The 24907-nt window shown below is 43.0% G+C and overlaps 1 protein-coding gene across 4 annotated transcripts in view; it reads right to left on the reverse strand.

Annotated features, from left to right (window-relative positions):
* The window catches only part of PINX1 (PIN2 (TERF1) interacting telomerase inhibitor 1), a 70348-nt gene that overhangs the window by 45275 nt on the left and 166 nt on the right, over window positions 1-24907 (reverse strand). The window contains exons 1-6 of one of the 4 annotated variants that reach the window (XM_033176920.1): window positions 24559-24886; window positions 19617-19726; window positions 18068-18160; window positions 16853-16931; window positions 11600-11692; window positions 5408-5484 (exon numbers count right to left, since the gene is read on the reverse strand). In XM_033176920.1, the coding sequence (XP_033032811.1) occupies window positions 5408-5484; window positions 11600-11692; window positions 16853-16931; window positions 18068-18160; window positions 19617-19726; window positions 24559-24808 (702 nt within the window). In that variant the 5' untranslated portion in view covers window positions 24809-24886. Of the gene's footprint in view, window positions 1-5407; window positions 5485-11599; window positions 11693-16852; window positions 16932-18067; window positions 18161-19616; window positions 19727-22727; window positions 22800-24062; window positions 24501-24558; window positions 24887-24907 lie in introns of those variants that run through there. The other 3 variants (XM_033176941.1, XM_033176947.1, XM_033176930.1) reach the window with 3 other exon arrangements.

The raw sequence follows: 24907 nt of genomic DNA on the forward strand, positions 1-24907 counted from the left end.
TCACATGCTGGGGACCTAGAAATAAGAACACAAATCCTCTCTAAGGTGTTCGCTGGCCAGTGTACGCCACAAATGAAAAAGTCCACATGTAAAACACAGTGAAGCAATTTCTTCTTTTTCTTTGTTTTTTTGAGACAGGGTCTCGCTCTGTCACCCAGGCTGGAGTGCAGTGGCATGATCATAGCTCACTGCGGCCTCAATCTCCTAGACTCCAGCAACCTCCCATCTCCAGCCTCCTGAGTAGCTGAGACTACAGGTGGATGCAACTGAGCCTGGCTAATTTTTAAAATTTTTTTGTAGAGACGGTGTCTCACTACATTGCCTAGGCTGATTTCAAACTCTTGAGCTCAGGCAATCCTCCTGTCTCGGCCTCCCAAAATGTTGGGATTATAGGCGTGAGCCACTGTGCCCAGCTAGCAGTTTCTTCATTAGACACAAAAACGTCAGAGAGAGGACAGAAAGCATGATTTAAGTTTCATAAACATGTCCTAGAAATCTTGCATTTAGCTCGGATTGTTGCTGTTTCGTTTTGATGTAATTTTCTTTTTATTTCTATACATTATATTCAAAATAATTAAGAGAACACATTCTTCATTTGGCATAGTTTGTTCCACTACACAAACAAAGTTCATTCCTACTATGCTCACAAAGAATTTTACATTTTAAGTGATTTTTTTTGGAATGAAGATTTCTAAATGCATAGTCTTAGATTTTAAAATGCATAGTCTTAGATTTTAACGCTTCTTTTTGGACCAAGGACACCTTCGAAAATCCAGTGAAAGCTCTGCCCGTGTGCCCCCACATATTTTGCATGCAATTTAAAGGAGGTCACAAACTCACTACAGTGAGTTTACCCTGAGATACTGCCAACACCATGAGCTCTCCAATACCAGCACGCTACAGATGACACAACTGTCACGACACCACTTTGTACTTACATATCACTTCACAGTTTAACATACCTCTGAAGTTACTAAGTAATGATTCAATCAATTGGAGTGAACTTTAAAGACGTCCACTGATTTGATCTCTACAAGGAGTTCTCTAAAGACTTATAAAATAGAAAATAACACTGAGCTTGGCTAAGTGCAGGAAGCAGATCACGGAAACAACTGGCCTTTAGCATTGGGTAGTGACCCCTGCAGATCTGAGCAGCCTCAGCGTCAAAATGAGAGACCATGTGGTCTGTACACACGATATTCCACTCCTAGTCAGACAATTCTGTCGACAGCAGTGGTTGCTAGGATCACGGGCAGTGCTGGAAGGGTATGCAACTATGATTGGGGTTAGCAAGAAATAGTTCAGGATCTTCACTGAACTATTAGTTCAGGTGGTAATGAAAGAGTTCAGGATCTTCACTGAGATAATAATGGTTACACAATCCACAAATGTGATAAAGGGGCCCAGAGCTATATGAGCAGATGGTACCAATGCCCACTTCCTGGTTTCATCATCCTGTACTGCAGTTAGGTAAGATGTAAGCACTGGGGAAAACCAGATGAAGGGTACACGGAACCCCTCTACTATCTTTGCAACACCCTGTTAATCTATAAAAAGTTAAGGAAAAAACCCTCATGACTATTAATCAAGGGCTGCAGATGTTTCTTGGATATAAATATATTCAGATCATCCAGTTCAATAGAGAGATGAAAAAATACACAAGCAACACAACATCTATGCTCCAGATGCTCAAGTTCTTTCTTAATTCATCCTCCAGCCCCAACAAGGAAGTCAAGTCGTTCCCTAGGCTGGTCCAGACACCTAGTTACATGCTTCTCAACCCTAACAGCTCACCTCTGACTACAGATAACAAAGAAGTTTTGAAATTTAAACCATTATTTTCTACAAAATAGGAACAGCCAATCATTTTCCCACAAAGTTACGATACAGCATCAACCACTGGTGTCTCTGATGAAGCTCAACAAAAGCTGCTAAGGCCTAACTAACCCCCTTCAATGCAGATATTTTGTTAAATGTGAAAGAGTTCATTAACTTCGGCAGGACTGCGGCACAGGAGACAGAAGGCTGATTTTGAAATTGGAGGGACACAGATTTAAAGCCCACGTGTGCCATTTTGGAGTGTTCTAACAATTCTCTCTGTGTTTCCGTTTCCTCACTGCCACAGAGGGGATGCTGACGCCTACATGACAGGATTGCTGCGAGGATGAAATGAGAAAATCCAGCAGAGGATTTGGCACACAGGTGCTTAATAAAATTGGAATTCTACGCTGGCAGTCAGGAGCTATAGAAATTAAAATCAGTAGGCTTCGCTTAATGCAAGGGTGATGCTGTTACCCAAGCCAAGAATGTGGTTAACACCAAGGTTCTGGAACTCGGGGTGCTGAAGACAGATCAGCGTCAGCACCTAACCAGAGCACCCACTGAGCTACTGCTGCCTTAACGGCCCGCACTACCATGGTTTCCAGGACTCTGGAGGTAGGTGACCTCCAGCAACACCTTGGCCTCTGCAATACCAAATATAAATCCAGGCCGACGCAGCTATGAGAGTCAAGCAAAGCAACAACATGCAGTATTCCCGCCCACTGAGGATAGGAGCCGAAAGAGGTTGTATTTTCAAACAGATCTGATCAAAGTCCTCCTGCCTTTGACTATAAGGGCTGTTGTAACTAACAAGGTAAGGTTTCTTGGCAATAGTCTACTCAAGGAAGGTACCAGTATACTCAATAAAAGCAAACTTATATGAAAATCCACATGGATGTCAAAGCTAAATTTAAAGGTCATTTTCCTTTATAGAAAGAATATTCTGTTTGTCTTAAATGTGATAACATTTAAACAGATTCTGTTTTCTGCACACATGTGGGCACACATCTAATGGAAAATACTGTCGAGGCCCGACCTCCTCAGTGTGGCACACAGGCCAGCAACAGTGTCATCTGGGAGCTCCTTGGATGGGGATGTGCAGGCTCTCAGCCCCCGCCCAGGCTTCCTGAGTCGGAATCTGCAGTTTGACAAGGAAGCCCTGTGCACACGGCAGGACTTGAGGAGCTCTGTCCTCAGGGTTACTCACGACCCCAAAGCCAGAAGCTCTCAGTACAGCTGCATGGCAGGCTTTCCCCGGGTTCTCAACCCTCGCTCCTCACCGAACGTCAGAATAAATGCCGGAACAGTTGGGGAGGTATTTGAAAAAAAAAAATTTTTTTTTTCCTCTTTTTGTAATACAGATACCTGGGCCCTGACCCAAGATTTAATTTAATGGGTCTCGGGCAGGACCCTGGCATTAGCGTTTGTTTAAAGCTCATTAGGCAATGCCAGGGCAACCTTGTTGAGAACTATAGCTACAGACGGAGAGCAGGGCCTGGTAGAAGACTGCCTCACAAACAGGTAGGACCTAAATTCATCACTGGAAGAAAACACTGAACTGGAAGAGAGAGAAAGATGTGACTAACGGAAATCTTGCACAAAACACCATGTTGCATCAAGGTTGATCATCTCTACACCAACTGGACCAAAAGAGATTTTCCCGGGGCTAGCATTAGGGAACTGCTTCTGAAGCTCCTCCAACACAGGTGGGTGTCTCACTTTAACATGACTTAGCCACCAGAATCAAGTAACACCACATAGTGCTGAAAATCTCAAGGCACCCAACACAAATAAATTCTCAAACAGAAGTCTGCCAGAGGATCAGAAACCTCTGATCTCTTACAACTAACAGCTTTCTGCACCAACCACATAAATTCTCTTAAAGTTCTACAAAAGCCGACAAGTAATATTCCTCCCTGATCTGTTCAATTGTACATTGGCAAACAAGGTGCCCGGGGGGGCAAAGGCTGGGGGTGGTGGGTGGGTGGCAGGGAGAAGAGAGAGGATCAGCGCGCAGGGATGTGGAAGCACCAGTGCAGAAGGCGCCGCGGGCCCCACGGGGCTGGGGGGATGGGGGTTATCTCAAGGTGTGGGAGGGGTGTGGAGTTGATGCAAAGGCTCAGGCTGTGATCGTGGGGCGGGGGCAGCTATTGGGCAGACCAAAGGAGATGGAGTGCAAGAGGCGTGGGACCGGAATTCCAGTTCTTCCTGAGGACACGGAGGCGACTGAGAGAGTCAAGGAGGAGGGGTTGGAGGGGAGGCTGGGATAAGCCAGAGGCCATGTGCTCAGTGAACAAGGAAGAGTGGCCTAGTCCAGGTCTCATGGTGGGCCCTGAGGGCAGAGGTGCAACCAGAAGCCAGCCTGTCTGACCATGGCTCTTTCCAGCAGCCCCTTGTGAAGGAGCAGCCAGCCTGGCCTGATGTCAGAGCAGCTCCTCCCTAGTGACCACTGCCTACCCCGTGACTCAGCACAGTCCACGCAGGCACCAAAGCCAGGTATCCTTTCCCAGCCTGCTGCTTCCATCTGCCGAGAGTACAGCGGCAGACAAGGGCTAAGATACCCAGGAATTTAGTCCCAATCTGCACAGGGAATCACCAAACAAGACTTCCAACCACTGGTAATTCCAGACTCTCTAAAAATTCTTACTATTAAGAAACAAATATCTACCACCTTAGAAATAAAGATTTCTGTCAGTCTGGAAAAATGCCAGGAATTAATAAACCAAGTCTTCTTTTTTGCTCTATGGTCACCAAGGGCCCTGGCTAGGAACCAATAAAAGAACATCAGTACAACGTACCAGGTTAGCTGAGTAACAGGGGTCACAACCATAGGTTCCAGATTTTCTTAGACAATACCAGTTCTAAGTATTTTTAGCCTGTTATCTTCAGAAATCTGTATTTCAAAATCCTAATATATCTCAAATTATATCCAGGGCTGTCTTTTACACTTAAAAACAGCACAAAAAATTCTTTGCAATATTATACAGCCCAATTTAATAATCAGAATGATAAATTATGGACTTCATTCCATTAAGGGTGCAGTTTAGTCACCCCATTCTTTTCTTCTAGTTGTAGAGCAAAAATATTGAATACAGGAAACACCCTGTCGAACCCGCTTATAGACGGTGCTGATCTAGCGCTGTCTCACACGCTGTTAGAATGGAACAGGCTGGTTCTAGAGAAGGAAGGTGACATCCTTCCTCCCACCTCCGTTCCAAAGGGAGTCACACAGTTTGAGCAGAATGGACAAAATCCCTCCCACCTCGGCCATGGAAGAGATATTTTCCCCTCCAATTATAACGGCAATGGGTATTCTTCCCCAAGTTTAATCTAGTTCTCACACCAAAACCAACAGAACAAAAGCCAAAAACCAGAGAACACTTATTCTTTTTTTAAGATTCCTTATAAAACATTATCTACCCAGTAATATTAGTCAAAGGATCATATCTAGGCTGTGTATGAAGCCTCCGAAGTGTTTTGGAAACTTTGTCGGAAAAGTACTAGTCCTAGATAGAAACAGTCCCACACACAGGTGAAAATCAGACAGTACTAAAGCGGAACACAGACACTGTACTGGGCTTTATACCTCGAGAGTCTTCTTACTCTGTCTTTTCCCAAAAATGCAGTCAAGATCTGTTTTGCTCCGAGATGATAGATCCTTCCCTAGAAAAACAATGTGATGCTTTCAGTGAGACCGCTCTTCCTAAAAGAAGGAGCAGAGACGTGAGTTAAGCGGCACCTCAAAGGAAAATGGCTTTTGGGAAAGAAATGAACAACTTTGTAACTACTGACTTTCTTTTTTCTTTTCTTTTTTTTAAGACGGAGTCTCTCTCTGTCACCCAGGCTGGGGTGCAGTGGCCGGATCTCAGCTCACTGCAAGCTCCGCCTCCCGGGTTTACGCCATTCTCCTGCCTCAGCCTCCCGAGTAGCTGGGACTACAGGCGCCGCCACCTCGCCCGGCTAGTTTTTTGCATTTTTTAGTAGAGACGGGGTTTCACCGTGTTAGCCAGGATGGTCTCGATCTGCTGACCTGGTGATCCGCCCGTCTCGGCCTCCCAAAGTGCTGGGATTTCTACCCACTGTTTCATTACAACTCTTCCTTTAGTAAACAAAATTAATTAAATTTTAAAAACAAGTAAATGTTTTAGAACCAGAACTCTTGACATTCACTTAATTATAGAAACAACCCAGAGCATCCTGACTGCAAGGAAAGCTAAATTCTACAGCTCACTCTACTCCCGCTATGCCCTCAAGGTGCAATGCCTGGGTCTCTGGGTTCCTCATTTAAAAATAGATCTCATTTGCTTCAGAGATAGGAGCTACTTAAAGATTATGAAATGCAGATTAAAAAATACTACTAGACACATAGCTTCAACTCCACACATGCACATGAATGAGAATGTATCGTATTTGACATACGGGAGCTTAATAATTAACTCAACAAACAAACATTTTAAAAGAATATATGTAAATAAAAAATACTGTATAAGGGGGACAGGGTTTCAGATTTTTCTTCTTAAAATGTTCTTTACTGCTCTAGCTATATTGTCTCTAAATAAAAGGCTACACAGGGAGAGCAGGAAATTAAATGGCTCTATGGTTCTTATTTAAAACACTAAACTCTTGAATTTCAAACCCACGAACCAACTAATTTAAAATTCACTTCTTTGGAATTTCCACTTCTACCCGATAATCCTCTGTGAGCAGTCGGCCAAATCTATTGCCATTTGTCAACGGCACGGTAAATGCATTGTAAAATGTAACTACTCCATGTAAAGGCTTGAGGCTGTGGGCGAGGGAGGTTCTGGGTCAGACACAGGAATGTGAGTTTCACACTGGAAGCCGAGTTCCACCATCACAGACTCACTCGTCTTCTTGGTTTCCTGTAGCACAGTGACTTGGCAAAGTAATGTCATGACCCAGAAGGTTCTAGTTCACTGACTATCACTGGGGCACTTAAATATGACATTGCTCAGTGACTCCGTGAAATTAAAAAAACAAAACACCCTTCAATTTAATGCAAAACCAGGTGCCAAAACCAGTTTCCAAGGCAGCAGTACCAGATGAAGTGGCGCAGGCGGTATGACCTGTTCCTCCCAGGAGGGCAGGCTCCCTGGGCTCTGCCTGCTGCTCTCCTTCCTACCTGAGCTTGACACTAAGCCCTCCTGCTTCTCATTTATGATTAAATAGGACCTACACAAAAAGACCCAAGGGAAAACCTACTTAAGAATAGATAATGCACATCACAGATAGTGCAGAAAATGAACCGGGAAAGTGGGGAAGAAAACTAGTTGTAGCGGGAAGAGGTGGACAAACTCATCGGAGGTGTAGAGATGTCCTCACAGCTTTACTGCCAGCACAGCCCATTTTCCAATGCAAAGCACAATTTGTACTTCAGAAAAGGCAGCTGTACTTAATTCAAAATGTGTACTGGCCATCTATCCCTAACCTATCCTCTGGATACAGACACTCTAGAAAATGCAAATTAAGATCTCTTTTACAGGAATTCGACTAAAAGGAATGCTGGAGGGATTAAGGAAGAGAGGGTACATGCGAGATCACAATTCTAAAATACGATGCCAAAAGACAAACACACAGAGATTCAAAACAGATCTGAAAGTCAAAGGGGAAACTGTCAAGCTGGCAGAGACAGTAAGCTATACCAATGAAGGTGCAACTGTGTCTAAAGTTTTGATGATGGATTCTTGTATCAGAAATTTTTATCCTTTAGCAAAGTTCACTTAAATAAATGTAGAAACCAGGATTGTTACAGGCTTTGCTCTGGATTTGATCTGGAAAACAAGAACACAGAGAAGAAAGAAGAGTCAGAGACCAGTGGAAAGGAATATAAAAGGTGGATAAAAAGGTGAAGATAGAAGTGATCTTGAGACTGTTACTAATTAATGGTCCTGATGGAAAGCTTATAAACACTAGAAAATTATGGCCACTTTTGAATAAATACCACAAACTTAAAAAGTATTTAAAAAGCTTATTTGTTTCAATTTTGAATTATGGTCAAATCATACAAAATACTGTTGATAAACTTAGAGAAAATGACAATTAAGAAAACTGAATAGGAAACAGATCTATCTGGATTTGGTTCATCTATTAGTCTTCAATGCATGACATTTGCAGAACCAGTAAGAAAGGCCTCCGAGAGTCAGACTGCAAGTTCCTGCAAGGATGAGCAGGTGCTTTCATGGAAGTACGCTCTATTTAGGATCGTTTTAGCTGTTGTCTAATAATCATGATTATCAGTTTTCCAGTCTGTCAGAGTAGCTACTGGGAAGGGAGGAAAATTACGGCTATAGTCAGACACATTTACAATACCAAGATGTCCACATGGGAGGCAACTAAAATTTTTATAGACACGAGAACTTAGGAATCAAGATGATGTGGAAACAGTTTAGCAATAACCCAACAAGCTGTATTAGAACTGAGGCTCAAAAAACCAACTCTACGGAAAAGCAGAGTTGAGCTGCCGAGAGTAAAGAAGCGAAGAGCAAGGAATATGTTTGCTAAAATAAAAAACACTTAGGGTTTATATAGGTAGCTTCGATTGTTTAGAAAATTCATTTTCATTATTCAGTCAAGAAGGACAAATAAAATGAAATACTTTTATTTTTATTTTTTTTAATTGCAAACACACAGAACTGGCAGTCAGCCGAGGGCAGAACTCCACTAACTCCACTAAAAGCCACCGTAAACCAGGAAAGTGGGAAGAGTCAGTGTGGGTGACACAGGTCAGACCCTAATAAGCAATAATAAGAGTCAGAATTTTGAAAAAGCCTACAAGGTGGTACGTGATATTTGTTTAAATGTCAAAAGAATCAGAAGAGGAAACTGAATGCTCCTCACCACCGGTGTGCGACTGAGGGGCGGGGCTGACTGCGCTGTGAACACCAATTCTGTATTTCCCGAGCAGGAAGCTGAGCACCTGAACACGCGTTAGGCATGTCGTTTCCTTGTTTAAGAAGCACATAAAATAGCCCAGACTCTCACAGGAATAAGAAGTCTGCAAGATTCCCAGGATAAAGCTGCACAATTACAGTTTACGCAACTTTCATCCAACGACTGCATAACGGAGGGGAGGAAGCACTGCTCTCCTGCCAACATCTCACCATCCAGTCAGAAAACCTCAAAAATGGCTTTGTATCGATTGACATTTTCCCCTCTGCAGATATAGCCTCTATCTGCAGACATCTTTTGAATTTAAAAAAAAAACTCACAAACCAAGCTGGAGTTGGGCTTTTAAATAAGTATGGATAAAACCGACTTTTAAAATTTTACAATAAATTAGCTCAAGTTAGATGATAAACTCAGGACCAGGGAAAGGAATAATTATATATCAGAACTAAAAAGATATAACCAGCCAGGTGCAGTGGCTCCCACCTGTAGTCCCATCACTTTGGGAGGCTAAGGCAGGAGGATCACTTGAGCCCAGAAGGTCAAGTCTGTAGTGAGCTGAGATTGTGCCTCTGTGCTCCAGCCTGGGCAACAGAGTGAGATCCTGTCTCAAAATAAAAATAAAAATAAAAATAATGATATAGCCGATATTCAGGCAGTAGCTCTTACCAAACTACGTAAAATTCCATCTTCCTGTTTGATTTCCTGGACCATACACGAGTGACAGTATGAATCATCCTCATCAACGAAGTCAATGAGTTACTGTCATGACGAGCATGCTCACTGGTTAAAATCTTTATGAGCTATAATGCTGAAAAAGCAACAGTTCCATAAATGGGTCACTGCTTAGAAATCATAAAACAGAACCTACCTTAGAACTTCATAGCCACTTACAAATGGATCCACATTTTACAAAAGAGGAAACTGAGTCTAAAAGGAAATGGGCAGGTGACTTGTCTGAGCGAGTCATGGCCAGAGTCAGATTTTCTGTGATCTAAGATAGTGTACCCTAGAGGAAAGTGAAATAAGCTTGCACCGAGGACTAAAACGCTAGATGGTAAACCATTCCTTTCTTCACTCCCTGGACTTTTGCTTCCTTCTCTCTCCTACATAGGCCCAGTCTGCACGTCCTTCCCGTCTCCACCCCAGCTACTCTCTGCAATCTGACAGCAGATCCGGGACTCTTTCTGTTCTGCATACTGACTCCCCTTCTTCCTAGGCAAGGCTAATAGATACAGAACCCTCGCTGGAAGACAGAAAACGAAGGCGCAAGTCACCCAGCAGTCTGACAGGGTCACCCAGCAAACGAGTGGCTTAACTAGAAATAGAAAGCAGATGCTCCCGGCATCCATGAGATTAAAGCAGATTACAGAGGCTTATCCCAGCCTCAGCAAATGCTTCAGATGAAATCCTGCGTGCAGTCTGGCACCAAAGGAAAATCAGAAGATTCTACCTGTAAAAGTGAAAGCGTAAAATGCTGCCACATCATCCGAAAGTTACAGCTCACTGAGTTTTATTAATTTGCTCTGCAACAGCACCTTCTGTGATCGTGCTTTTTTCTACAGTCTAATGAAAACAGAAGTGCTATTTCAGGGATTGAGTATGAAGTGAGCATTTCCCCTCTCCTCAAAAGGACTGAGGGCCAACGAAGCCTGTATTCTGACCCACAGCAGGCTGGGGTGGAGAAGAACCCCAGTCAGAAGGGACACAGGCGACAGTCAAGAAAATCCCGCGTGAGAGAAAGCAAGGAGGAAGCGGAAGAACTGCTGACGAGAGAAGGGAGGCTCAGCCTCTCCCTGCCCACAAGCCCCGATCCACTCCGCTCTGCCACGGCCTCTCACCTCAACCAAACCCAGTCCTTACTTTTGGGCTCCTGGCCCCAAATGAAAAACATCATCTACTTCAAAGTAGTGGGAATTCCAGCTCCCACTGCTATCCAGGCTGGTTCTACAAGTTAAGAGCTTCCCAGCAATGCCCTGATATGCATGACATTCATAGAAGACCAAAGCAAAGAGATGTGCTTTTCCTGGCCTATGGAGGTAAAACACATCCAACCTCCCAGGGAAGAACCATCAGTAGAGACTAGATATGACAGTATCAGCATCATCATCACGCTTCTTAGGTATACTATGTAATAAGTAGGTTTCTAATTCATGATACTGTTCTACAGGCAAACAACTGGAGAGTTGATGCTATTAAGTTAAATTGTTTCTTTCCAATGCAAGACCGCTACCTAGTGGCTGAAGAGGACAACCGCATGCGCAAATGATTTCGCATACTAGGAAGGGGCTGGGGAGGTGGTGATGAAGGAATAGGGATTCTCAGCCAGTTCTCAAATGGCTTTCTACCCAACTCGGCAATGACCATGGAATGCCTACGCTGTGAAATGGATAAATTACGTGGAATAAAGGGTCAACCAGGGAGTGTGCTTTATATCACACTGGAGGTCTCAACATAGAGCATAATTCTCTAACTTGACGTATCAAGAGCTATCTAACACCAACACTCAGCTGTGAAAAAACAAATGCAGCTAAAAATGTTGGGCAAGAAATAAAAATTATTTTCTGACCTAGCTACATAAAGTCCCTTTTTCCTCTAAATATAAGCTGATTCCATTTTTTAGCTCAGCCACAGGACTTGTTCCCAGTCTAAAGCCTAACCTGGATCCCATCTCAGATCTCTCAGATCTGAATTCTAACAAGATCCTCAGGCACACCACAGTCAATGCAAAGACTCCAGCACCGTTTCAGAGCAATTCAGTCAGGCTGTCCGTAAAGCATGAAGTCACTGTTGACCAAGAGCTAAAATGCTTCAAACAACTCAGGACAAATACACAGATTTCAACAACAAGTAAAGAAATGCTTAATCTTACCTTTTGTGAATTTCATATAGTGAACACGGTTTTTGGAGATTTTGGACTTTTCCTCAAGGCTAAAAGATTTCTTTTCCTTCTTGTCTGAGGAATCTTAAAAAAAAGATGAAAAAAATACATTAAAATCTTTGTAATCCAATCTCATTTATTCTCCTAACAGTGGATAGTCTTTAAAGAAAATTTTAGGAACCATATCATTTATGATTGAACTCTTTCATTTATTTGCTCTACAATAGCACCCTTCTGCTGGATCTCTGTTTTCTTTCTACCGGTCAAATGATTAGAAATATTTCCTTAATTTGCATACTATGGATCAGGCCAAGCTGCCCTCCAGAAATTTAGAAAATCCTTGAGGAAGAAATGAAAACTTGTGTTCACACAAAAACCTAGACACAAATGTTCATATTAGCCTTATTCATCAGCAAAATACTGAAATCACCCCCAAGTCCTTCAACGTGTGAATATGCATGAACAGCTGAGCAACCCCTGGGCCATCCTCGCAGTGGAATACCACTCCACAGTGAAAAGGGGCGGCCGCTGCCATTGCAGCAGCCAGGACCAACTCCAGGGTGTTGTGCTTAGTCAAAGAGGTCCAGAGAAAAACAGCTCATATGACTCCATCTACCGAACATTCTCCACATGACAAAACTATAGACAGAGAGGACAGATGAATGGTTTCTTGGGGACAAGGATAAAGGTACAGTGAGTACAAATACAAAGATGAAGCATGAGGTTGCTGTGTCGTGGTGGCCAATCCTGTATCTTCACCGTCGTGGGTGCTGCATGAATCTACACTTGGGATAAAATTGCACAGAACCATACACCCATGTACAAATGAATGGAGGCCAAAAAAAATGATAAAAACTAGATAAGGTTTGTGGTGCAGTTAACAGTAACACCAAGTGTCAACTTCCTGGTTTCGAAAAGCCACAGTAATATCATGTCTCTCCACCCTGAGAGAACAGGGGAAAGATGTTCAGGACTCTTTGTATCATTTTGCGAATTCCTACAAGCTTGTAATTATTTCAAAAGAAAAAGTTATTTAAAAAAGTGAATAGAGGTAAGACAGGTTAAATGATCATCTAAATACAGATCAGAAATGACGATTAGGTGACATGTGACGGAGCAGCACTGGCTCCGAGCCACCTCCTCAGGGTTTCGGGGAGGACCACTGGCAAGGCAAAAGGAGCAGGAACACACCACTGAGGAAGACATCCGATGGGAACTCCTTTGACAGAAAGGAAAATGTGAGCCAGAAAGTAGTCCCTTGCCTGAACTATCAGAGCAGGTTGATCTGGGGTTAGAGTCAATTATAAATTAGCTAGCCACCTGCATTCTCTTACCTGTAAGAGTAATTTTCCTATAGTATGAACTAATGGTATGAACCCAGGAGGCAGAGGTTGCAGTGAGCCGAGATCGCGCCACTGCACTACAGCCTGGGTGACAGAGCAAGACTCCGTCTCAAAAAAAAAAAAAAAAAAAAAAAGAAAAAAAATCCAACAAACCAACCATCTTCAGAGGATATAAGAGAAGCTGGAAAAAAAGAAACTCTCACCCTAATACTGGAGCGAAACAAGCACGTGTCCATTCAACAGCATGTGACTGCACTGAAGTCCCTCCCAGGAGTGACTTATTTCAAAGGTGAAATGGGAACTATACAGCAGGCTCAGAAGAACGTGAAGGCAGATGTTCCACACTTGAGGCAAAGCCCAGCAAGGGTTCATTATTTCCACAAGCTGAAATATTCTCTTCTGCAGCCACTTCCCAGGGACACCTTGGATTTTTTTTGCAAAGACATCCTACTAGTAAATTCTTCTCTTTTGTACTTCATATGGCACATAACATTTTCAATGCTGATGTTCCAATCACAGATCACAGAGGAAGTTATCAGCTTAAAGTGGCTCCTACCAACTGCAAGTGTATGAGGGACTAGGCGCTGGACTGGAGGCTTTCCATGAATTCTTGGATTTCCTTCCCACAGCCACTCCGTAAGAGAGCTGCTGTGATGCCTGACTTCACCACAGAGGACGACACTGATAACACACACCCAGGAAACCACCGCGATGGGACCGATGCCCAGAAAGACATGACTGAGAGGCCACATCCTGAACCACCACACTGTGCCCTCACAGAGCAGCTCTCAGCCTTAAGAGGACAGAAGAATGACCTGGGGAGCGTCTCTACCTTCTCAGTATGCAGGTAAGAAGGATGCGTGAGAACCGCCAGGCCTTGAGGAATCACTTTCTATCTATTTGTTCACGTGCACTCGTGTCTGAAACTGCTCGGAGTCTGAGTTATGCGCCAATCTCGCCGTCCTTTCCCAGGTGCCCCCTCCCACTTTACAAAGGAAAGGCACAACTTTCCTCTTACTGGGATCAGTGAGGGACAAGCGAAAATACTGGTGTCAAAGCAGCAATCAAAGCAGCTTGCCTAGCCCCCACACCCCTACGCCAACCCAGCTCGTCAGGAGATACACTGCTAAAGAGATGTGTTTAATAAGCATTCATTAAAATTTATAACAGATCTGCTAATTTTACTAACTGTAAACTACTAATCATGAGGGCAGGTACAGTGGCTCACACCTGTAATCCCAGCACCTTGAGAGGCCGAGGTGGGTGGATCACGAGGTCAGGAGTTTGAGACCAGCCTGACCAACATGGTGAAACCCCCGTCTCTACTAAAAATACAAAAATTAGCCAGGAGTGGTGGGATGTGCCTGTAATCCCAGTTACTCAGGAGGCTGAGGCGGAAGAATCAGGAGAATCGCCTGAACCTGGGAGGCGGAGGTTGCAGTGAGCCAAGATTGTGCCACTGCACTCCAGCCTGAGCCACAAAGCGAGACTCCATCTCAAAGAAAAAAACAAAAACAAAAAACAAAAAAAAGAGAGAGAAAATAAAACCCTAGATTCCTTATTGAAATCCTTCAGAGTAAAGTAAATTTTCTAGCCTTAATCGTGGTTTATGGCTCTAGACTTACCAGCCACACTATCAGGAGGCTTACAGTGCTGAGTATCTCTCCTTGCTTTCCTCAGATGTCATAACGCATTTAGTCCTCACAACAACCTTCCAACGATGATACTACTGCTTCCATTTGACCAAAGAGGAAATTGAAGTACAGCCATGTTCAGCAATTTACCCAAGGTCATGCAAATGAAGAGTCAGACCAGGATTAAAATCCAGGCAGCCTGACTCTGGTGTTGGTCTCTAAACCACTACATCCTATTTAATCTCCAAGTCTTATATGGTCATGCTTACATTCTTTTTTTTTTTTTTTTTTAAGATGGAGTTTCACTCTCGTTGCCCAGGCTGGAGTGCAATGGTGCAATCTCCCCTCACCGCAACCTCTGCCTCCCGGGTTCAAGCAATTCTCCTGCCTCAGCCTCCAAGCAGCTGGGACTACAGGCGCACACCACCACACCGGCTAATTTTGTATTTTTAGTAGAGATGGGGTTTCTCCATGTTGGTCACGCTGGTCTCGAACTCCTGACCTCAGGGGATCTGCCTGCCTCAGCCCCCCAAAGTGCTGGGATTACAGCGTGCCCAGCCAAGCTTACATTCTTATCTGTATTTCTACTGAGTTCAAGTGTGATCATAAATATCAAGATATTTTCTGTGTATAATTAGTAAGGAATAGTGTCCTTGAACTTTACTACTTCATAGATCCTGCATTTCCTAATATGAGTCACTCAGTATTTTCAGAAAACATTTTCCTTATCTTTTTCTTCTGCCAATAAATTATTGTCCTTCATATTAGGACCACACACAGAACTGTTAGGGTATTTCAAAATCATGATCCTATGGATAAGGAAAACTGTCCAAGTTATACATTCCAACAAAAAGTTCAATCTGGTTAGGAAAAGTACCAACAAAGCACCTTTCCCTTCATGCTTTTGGGCTCACTTCCACACACAGCACTGCAATAAACCTTCCTATGCTTAGATGTGTGCTGTGATTTTTACCAGGTGATTACCAGCATATTCTGCTAGGTACATCCAAGCAGGACTGTGCCTGACACCTCTGCAGATCCTCACACCTAAACTGGTACCGAGCACACGGTTCAATAACTATTTGCTGAACTCAAGTCTAATTCATTATTTCACTCCACACAATTCTCTTTCAATCTATCACATATCTTTTGATTATTCACACATGATACACAAGAAATAGATTGTTTATAAACTGGAATGTTTATAAAAATGCTTGCAGATTACAACAACAAAATCCAATTAAAAATGGGCAAAGTACTTAAATAGACATTTCTTCAAAGAAGATATAAAAATGGCCAATAAGCAGATGAAAAGATGCTTAATATCGGTCATTAGGGAAATGGAAATCCAAATCACAGCGAGACATCATCTCACACCCATTAGGATGGCTACTATCAAAAATATGAAAGGTAAGTATTGGCAAGGATATGGAGAAATTGGAAATCTTATGCACTATTGCTGTAGTCACTATAGAAAACAGTATGGCAGCTCCTCAAAAAGTTAAAAATAGAACTACTATACGATCCAACAATCCACTCCCGGGCATTACCCAAAGGAAAGGAAATCAGCATGTTGTAGAGGTGCTGGCAAACCCACGTTCAGTGTAGCACTATTCACAACAGCCAAGATATGGAATCAAAATAAGTGTCCACCAACACAAGAATGGGGAAACAACATGTGGTGCATACACACCATGGAATACTATTTACCCTTACGAAAGAATGAGCGTTTTCCATTTGAGGCAACATGGGTGAGCTTGGAGGACACCAAGTGAGATAAGCCAGGCACAGATAAATATCACACATTCTCATTCACATGGACAAGCTAGAAGAGTTGAGCTCATTAAAGTAGACAGCAGAATAGTGGTTATTAGAGCTCGGTAAGGAGAATAACTAGGTGGGAAGAGCTAAAGATCGGCTAATGGATAGAAAAGTCCCACCAGATAAGAGGAAAAAGCTCTAGTGTTCTATAGCACTGTAGGGTGACCATAGTAAATCATATTTTATTGTATATTTTCAAATAGCTAGAAGAACAGATTTCAAATGCTCCCAACACAAAGAAAGAATAAATGTCTGAGGTGATGTGTATGCTAATTGTGCTGATGAACACAACACATGTGTACATTACAAATTGTGCGCAGGTATTGATGTACCACACTGTACTCAATAAATATATAGAATTGTATCCATTAAAAATAATAAAAGCAAAAAACAAAAAGTAGATAAACATATTTTCACTGACAGCTTATGTCATCCAATTTCCCTACCTGCGGTTTCCTGCCCATGGCAAGTGTTCAGTTCAGCCAGAAGCTGGTTAAAATCATCCTGATGGGCAATCCAGTTGTCCTGAAAACATCAAAGAAATGAATGAGAGGTAAGCCTGTAGTTTACTTACACTGACTGAGATGATATATTTTAGAATCAAGGAAATCCAGTGGTTAAGAAATTTTAAATGTTTTACCAAAATATTATTTGATAAATTTAAGTGGATTCAAGAAATAATATAAAGTTAAAATGCTCTTTATCCAGGTCAGTATTAAAAAGCGGCTTCCTGGAAGCTTAAGGCCTGATTTCAAAAGTGAATGACTATCAATCAAGTCGATCTATAGTAAAGAATCAACAGGCAACCTGTGTGCTAAATGTTAGAGTAAAACACAATGAAATTAGTTTTTTTCTCACTAGGGGAAATTCCATAGTTCAAAGGACAAGAACCATGAGAGACACAGAAATGCTCTTCTTTGCTCAGTAGAAATTAAAATATTCTAATTACTTGCATCAACTCCAATTTTACAAAACTCTTGAGGAAGGGGAGGACGAAGGACCTCAAGTCCCCTGAATCAATGAGCATCCATTTGTAAGGTGGTTACCTAATAAGTTCATTATTTTATAAGAGAATGAAGATCTCCCAAACCAGCGGGAAGCAGGGTTTCAATGTAGGAATCTGCCTAATCACATTCTTACGCATTCTGAAGAATACTTAAGGTAAAGCAATACGGAATAGGTTTACTGGGCAATGCTTCTTCTAAGAAAATAAGTATATCTGTGTTATCTCTCCCTCAACAACTACATTTGAAACCAACCTTATATAAACTCTTTCTTTAGTGGCTAAAAATTTTAGCTCCGCCAATCCACTACTCAGAGATACTGAACTAACCAAAGTAATTCAATTTACCTAAAGTAATTCCCCAGATTTCCTACCAGATTCTGTTGGCTGCAACAACTGAGGAAGAAAACTCCCAGTTTAGATACTCTGCAAAAGGGAACAATGATACTAAAAATGAAAAGCACGGCAGGCCACGGACTTCGAATTACAGTGCCACGCATTCAAAGTGTCAGTGTTCAAGAGGAAATGTGAATAAAATGAAATGCTGCACCAACAGTCAGAAACAGATGAATCAATCAACTGACTGGACTAAAATTTGTAGATTGATGAGACTAAAGTCAGTTACGCAAAGACACGCAGGAGGCGCACTGCTGCTCACTTCATGACTGACGGTGGCTCCGAGTCCCAGGTGGTCATTTTTCACTTGCACTTTAATATGCTCTGTAGCTCCTTGCTCCTGAGCCCCTAAACCCTGCGGAGATTAAACACAAAGAGAGTTAGAACACGCCTCTCACTGACACTCAGAAGCAGAGCACTGCTCCAAAACTCACAGATGCCCATGGCAGGTGTTCTGAACTGATGATTCTCTCCATTAAATACTTTCACAGAACAACACAGGGGAGGACTCTAAGTCCTCTGTATCAATCAGCACTTATCTGTAAGATTTTCCAGGTAAGGGAAGATCAAGTGCAAAGACCCTGGGTGGGAAAACCTCAGTGTACTGGGAAAGCTCAGAGGCACCCCGGTGGCTTCCGCAAACGAAGGAATGAAGGAAAGAGGATGACAAGGGGGCTAGATCTCACATAACCTATGGGAGGAATTTGGATTTTATTTTAAATACAATGGAAAACCACTAGTCTTTTAAGAATGACATGATCTAATTTTCATATTTTAAAAGATCATTTTGGCTGCTGTATAGCAAATGGGCCAGAAGAGAAAAAGGAGGGAGGAAGGGAGGCAGCTGAGAGTCTAACGAGTCAATGAGTGCAACTGATGACAGAGGCTGAAGCAGAACGCTGCCCTGCATGGAGAAGAATTGATGACTGGGGGTGCAGGAGGTGAGCGGGTGGAGGAACCAAGCATGACTCTCAGGTTTCTGGCTTGTGTAAGTGGCAGATGGTACCACGTATGAAAAATGGGGAAAACGTGGGAAAAATATATTTGGGGGAATCAAGAGTTTTATAATAGAAATGATACCCTTGAGATGCTTACTCAAGTGGAAATATCAAGTAGGCTATTGAATGTACAAATCTAGAGCTCAGAGGACAGAACTGGACTAGATACAGAAAAATGACAGTTCCCAGACTTTAGCTAATCCAAAGTGCTGCAAGGGAATGAATGAGATCACCGGAGCAGAGTGCAAAAAAGGGCCTGAGGTTGAGCCTCAAGGAGCTCTAACAATCAAAAGTCTACAGAAAGAACAGACAGCAACGAATTTAGGAGTGGCAAGTGAGGTTAAAAGGAAGAACAGAAGAGACAACAGTGCTCTGGGGGCCAAGACAGAAGTATTTCAAGGAGAGTAGTCTTACATCCAGCACCACTGAGGACTGAAATAATATGAGAACAAAACAAGGCCCCACTGGATTGGCACCTAAAGATCACTAACAACCTCGACAAGAACCATTTCAGTACAGAGATATCAGCAGAAGCTCTACTGGAGTCACAGACAAATGGAAGGGGAAAAAGCATGGAGCCCTAGTTGCACCATCTACAAAAGATGCTAAGCATGGCAGCTTAAATGACAGACAGTTGACACTTATGTTCAATCCTAACTTATCATCATAAGGTCACAACAAGTTTTGATTTTGGATCAAAATCACTTACTGATCCAAAGCATAAGTTTCTTCCAGTCTCCTAAGAAGGAAGTTTTCCCCTAATTTCTAATCTCTTTTCATAGCTCAGATTTTTTCTGCTTTTCTCCAAAATACCTTTCCTTTAGACCACCCCATCTTCTCTAGCATCCTCTGGCCAAACTTGGAATCGTCATTACTCCAGGCAGTGTTCTGAGGATCCACAGCCCACTTCTGCTTCCGCCGACCTAGAAATGAAAAAGCGAAAAAGCATCTCATCAGCAATGCACTACCTTTCAGACCTCGAAAATGCCACACAAACATACACATGCATAACTTTGTGTATTTTATGTATATTTGTAAAATATGACATACATTACAATACAGAAATTAATTCAACCCTCAATAGAATGTTAACAGACTGGATCATTTATCCTGGTTTCCCTAATAAATGTACATTCTAGACATATAAGTTGACCTCTTAAGATCAAAATTGAAATATTCCCTCATGATGTGGCAAAGCAAATACTGAATACACTGGAGCTGCACCTTCCATACTCCACCATCAGCACAACTGAAAGCACCTGTGGACACCAGCGTCCTCATCACCATCAGCAGTGGGAGCGGCAGCAGTTACAGCTTCCACTGCCATGCGTTACTACATACAAAATAATATGCAGTACCAAGGATGCACTTAAAATAATAAATGCCAATTGTTCAACCTGAGACTTGCTCCAAACGCTGTACATAATAAAGATTCACAGTAACCCAACGAGAGTGGATAGTACCATCATCGCTGGCAGATATGAAAATCTGAGGCTTAGAGAAAGAAATCTGCCCAACATCCCCAAGCAAAACCCAGACCCTTTAAACCAATCTTGGTCCTACTGACTTCAAAGCTTATGTTCTTAATCCACAACACAGAATAGTCATTACACTCTTGGGGAGAGTCAACTGTACCCTCCACACATGTGACCTACAGAAAATAACAACTCCATCCCTCTCACAGAGATGCCCTGAAGCCCTCTGACTCCCCTTTGAACTTCTAGAATCACTTACCTGCTTCTTAACATCCACTATATTAGAGCTATTTACATCCACCTTTCGGGTTTCCCATTAGACCATCATGTCCTTAGGGCTCATATTCATGTCTTTTTTCTGAGGCTTCATTGTAAGAAATAAAAAAATCACTGTGCCCACAGCAGGCACTCAATAAATATGTGAATGGAATAAATGAATAAACATGAAGAATGGAAAGAGGGAAGAAAGGAAGAAAGAAGAGGGAGAGGAAAAAAGGAAGGACGGAGTATAACCGAATTAAGGGAACTGCTTTGAATCTCATCAAAGCAACTTTTTTTAATGCATATAAATTACTGATCATTATGAACTCAAGTTTATCACTGTAGTTTTAAGGAAAATTATGGCAAAAATAAAGAACTCCAAAGGTTCAAAGAACAAGAATATGAAACCCAAAAGTAGACTGTGGCCAAATGAGAAATTTGGAGGTGTCATTACCATTTATCTGCCACATCAATATAAGCACATTGTCTCACCATCAACACAACCCCTCCTACCTTGCCCATCTCATCACATAATTAAAAAATAACACGACCCCCTGGCAAAGGGGCTCACTGTGCCACACATAAAATCAATAGAGGCCCATAACTATGCACCCTCCAGCAAAAATAGGAAACCCTTTACAAATACACAGGCAGAAAAAAGGCCACCTAACAAAGCAAAACAAGCTGGGCTTGAATTTGTAGTGTTTTGCAGAAAAAAAAAGGTGACCCAAAAATGTTCCATCTAAGTTACCACTTCACTTATCTTGGCAAATACTCAGCATAACACTGCGTCTGCTAATGAACAACACACCAGAGAGAAGCCTGTTAGCCAGTATTCTATATGCAAGCTGGCATCAGGGTGTCAGAGTTCATGTGTCTACGCAGTGCTTGCCAGGGTTCTTTGACTAGGGTTTGTATGAAGGAGACAGTTTTGAGAATAAGCTCACACTCTGCAATAAGAACTGCACACGCTTCATGTTACATACTTATATAAAACAAATGATAATGCCTACACGAGAAATTAGCTATTCAAGGTCAGTTCCTCTCCCCCCGGGAAATGGCAGTTAGCGTCAATCAATGGGATCACACCAGTGTTTCCAAATAAGGATGTTAAAAGAGAGCGGGGGGGGGGGGGGGAGGGCAGTTTCCCACTGAAAATGAGTAACACTGGGTTAAACAAAATACTGAAGAATCTCCTGGAAACTTTACTGTGCAAATGTGCAGATCCTCTTAGGGGAGGCTAGAGCAGGCCTACCATGCTTCCCAGACTTACTCGACCAGAACCTTGCTTCCCTGGAACATTTCCTGGCTCGAATGCCACGCACGTTTCCAGGTGTGGAAAATCACGGTAAGGAAAAGACTGCCTCTGGGCTCTTCCAATGGGCTCAGCTTTTCCAAGTCCTTTGTCATTCTCATGCCACAGTCTGCTCTGTGCTCAGAGCTCAGCTTGGTTCACTAACACAGCAGGCCTGACTGCTATCCTCTGAAAGGCCTGTTTATAACAGGGAACCCAAGGGTTCCCACCATTCGCAGAACTGATAAGAGTGGCTCATTGTTCCTGTTGATACAAATGATATGGCTTATGCTGAATGCCTGCTTTCCTTCTGGGAGCCTGGAATGTTGGTATCTGCCAGGTAGAGGGTGTCTATGTGACCAGCCCCCAGGAAATCCCTGGCACTGAGTCTCTCACTAGCTTCCCTGGTGGGCAACATTCCACATTTGCTGTCAGAACTCACTACTGGAGGAATTAAGCGTGTCATGTGTGACTCCCTGGGGGAGGGCTCTGGAAGCTTGATGCCTGCCTTACTCTGGACTTTGTCCCATGCATCTTTTCCTTCTGTCAGCTTTGTTCTGCATCCTTTTGCTGTAATAATCTTAGCAGTGAGTGCAACTACATGCTGAGTCCTGTGACTGAATCCCCCAACACATCGCTGAATCTCGGGATGATCTTGAGGACCCTTGACACGATCTGGAATAGCAGCGTTTACAGCATGGCGCTGGACTTCAGGTAGAATGCCCTGAATCTGCAGAATCACTATCTGGGATGTATTTAACCATCCTCTAGCAGGTACTCCTATGTGGAGATCTAACTGTAAATGGATCTGTCGGGATACTTTTGGGCAAATCCAATAAAAACCATACACACAACAGCTCAATACCACATGACTTATGCTAGGATCCCACTTACTCTAAAGGGCGTGTTGAATCTCAAGAGCCAGGAGCAGAAGTTTTAAATAATCTCTCAAAATTCAGAGGTTGATCAGAAGGAGCGAATTGTTACACTAAATTAAATTTGGCCTGAGGAGGCCTCCGGACTTGAGTCCTTTCATAAGGAACTACAACCTATGTTAGAATTTAAGCGAAGCGAAAGCCTATCGTAGGAGTATACTCTTTTAACATATAACTGAGTCTCAATCCTTTACAGCAGCTGAGCAGCAATCACAGGCAGCCAGCTGATTCAAATAAGGCAAATCAGAGCAGTAACCCTAACCAAGTTGTCTCCGTACCTCACTTCCGTGAGGCAGCCAGCTGATTCAAATAAGGCAAATCAGAGCAGTAACCCTAACCAAGTTGTCTCCGTACCTCACTTCCGTGAGGTAGCCAGCTGATTCAAATAAGGCAAATCAGAGCAGTAACCCTAACCAAGTTGTCTCTGTACCTCACTTCCGTGAGGTAGCCAGCTGATTCAAATAAGGCAAATCAGAGCAGTAACCCTAACCAAGTTGTCTCTGTACCTCACTTCCGTTTACTGTCCATAAATACTGCCTGACAGCATAGGCTTGGAGTTCTTATAACCTGTTCTAGTTCTGAAGGTTGCCTAGTTCTTGAATCATTCTTTGCTCAAACTGTTTAATTTGTCTAAGGTTTTTCTTCTTAACAACACCAATTCTAAATATCTAATTACAGAAGATGCTATACCCATTTGGCAAATTATGAAAAAAAAAAAACACAAAACGTTACATATTATAATGACAAGGATTTGACAATTTGGAATAATGTTGGGAAAGGAGAACTGAAAACACTCTCTTGAAATCATGCAATCTGAATTATGGATGTCTACAAATAGCATTTTACACCTCTCTACTTCAGATTTTTCCAACTATGTTCATGTTCACCATCGCATTGATTTAAGGCCACCTGGAGATAAAGACAGTAAGAGAAGATTTTAGTGGCCTCACAAACACCAATCAAAGGAACAGACATAAATGAACAGCAGAATTAGGGCCAAAGTCGCCAAGTGCATGCTGAATTGAGCAAACATCAAATACGAAAACCAGAAGAGATCTTAGCTATCTAGGCTCTAATCCTGACTCCTCATTTTTTACCGGTGAAAAAATAGAACCCACGGGTTCAGTCTAAAACATACTCATTTCTATGGGTCTCCGCTGGTCTTACTGGCAAGAATATAAAGATACAGAGATAACTGGATCAATTTTGCCATTTTCTAGCTCAATGACTAGGGGCAAATTATTTTCCTTTGAACGTCAATTTCTGCCCCTGTAAAACCGGGATGGTGACTGACCCATTTTGTTTTGTGCTCCTAGTCCTCCATCCTCTTAGAAAAGAGAGTGCTAACAGCATGTATTTCACAAAATCCCTGTGCTGGTCTGCTTGATCTGTTAAATAAGCTGTTTCTGTTCATTGCTCCCTACACAACGCACAAGAAGGACCCGCTTTCCAAGATCAAAGCACGACTGCCATCTGGTGGCAAGCGACCTTAGCTGCAGGCACAATTCAGAAGTTCAGCAGCCTCTCCAGAGACAGGGGTTTCACCGGCTCCACAAAGTGAAGGTAAACGTCAAAGGTAAACAGGCAGGACCGGGCGCTGTGGCCAACAAGATCAAAAACGCCGATCTCATTTAGAATCACGCATTAGGCCTGCACTCCCCCGCTACGTGGCTGACGTCCCATATCTGAGACTTCTAACTCCTTTGCTTTTCTTTTCCTGGGTCCAAGACATCTTGGACAATGTGATTACAGTTTGAAGTGATCCTTCTGCTCAACCTTCTCTTTTTAACCTGCGGAAGCTGAGGTCCGGGGGCAGTGAAGCAACCGGTCCGGGTCCCCACAAAGGGCGGCGGCGGGGCCAGTCCCGGGACCCGGTGTTCTGACCCACTTCGCGCGCGCCCCAGGGTGACTGTGACGAAGGCGTCTCCGGGAGACACTCGCGGTCTTTCTCACTACCAGACCCGCGGCCAACTTTCGGGGAGCTCTGCAGCGAGCAGGACAAGCAGAGCCAGGCTCGGCTCCCCGGTCCCCCGACCCCATGCGCCAGGCGCGCCTGGAACCCGCGCTCCCAGTCACTCGGGACTGCCGTGCGGGTCACCCGGCATCTTCACCGACGCGCCCGGGAAGGGGCTCTGCTTC

The sequence above is a fragment of the Trachypithecus francoisi genome, unplaced genomic scaffold (assembly GCF_009764315.1).
Source record: "Trachypithecus francoisi isolate TF-2019V2 unplaced genomic scaffold, Tfra_2.0 Contig01554, whole genome shotgun sequence".
Taxonomy (NCBI): domain Eukaryota; kingdom Metazoa; phylum Chordata; class Mammalia; order Primates; family Cercopithecidae; genus Trachypithecus; species Trachypithecus francoisi.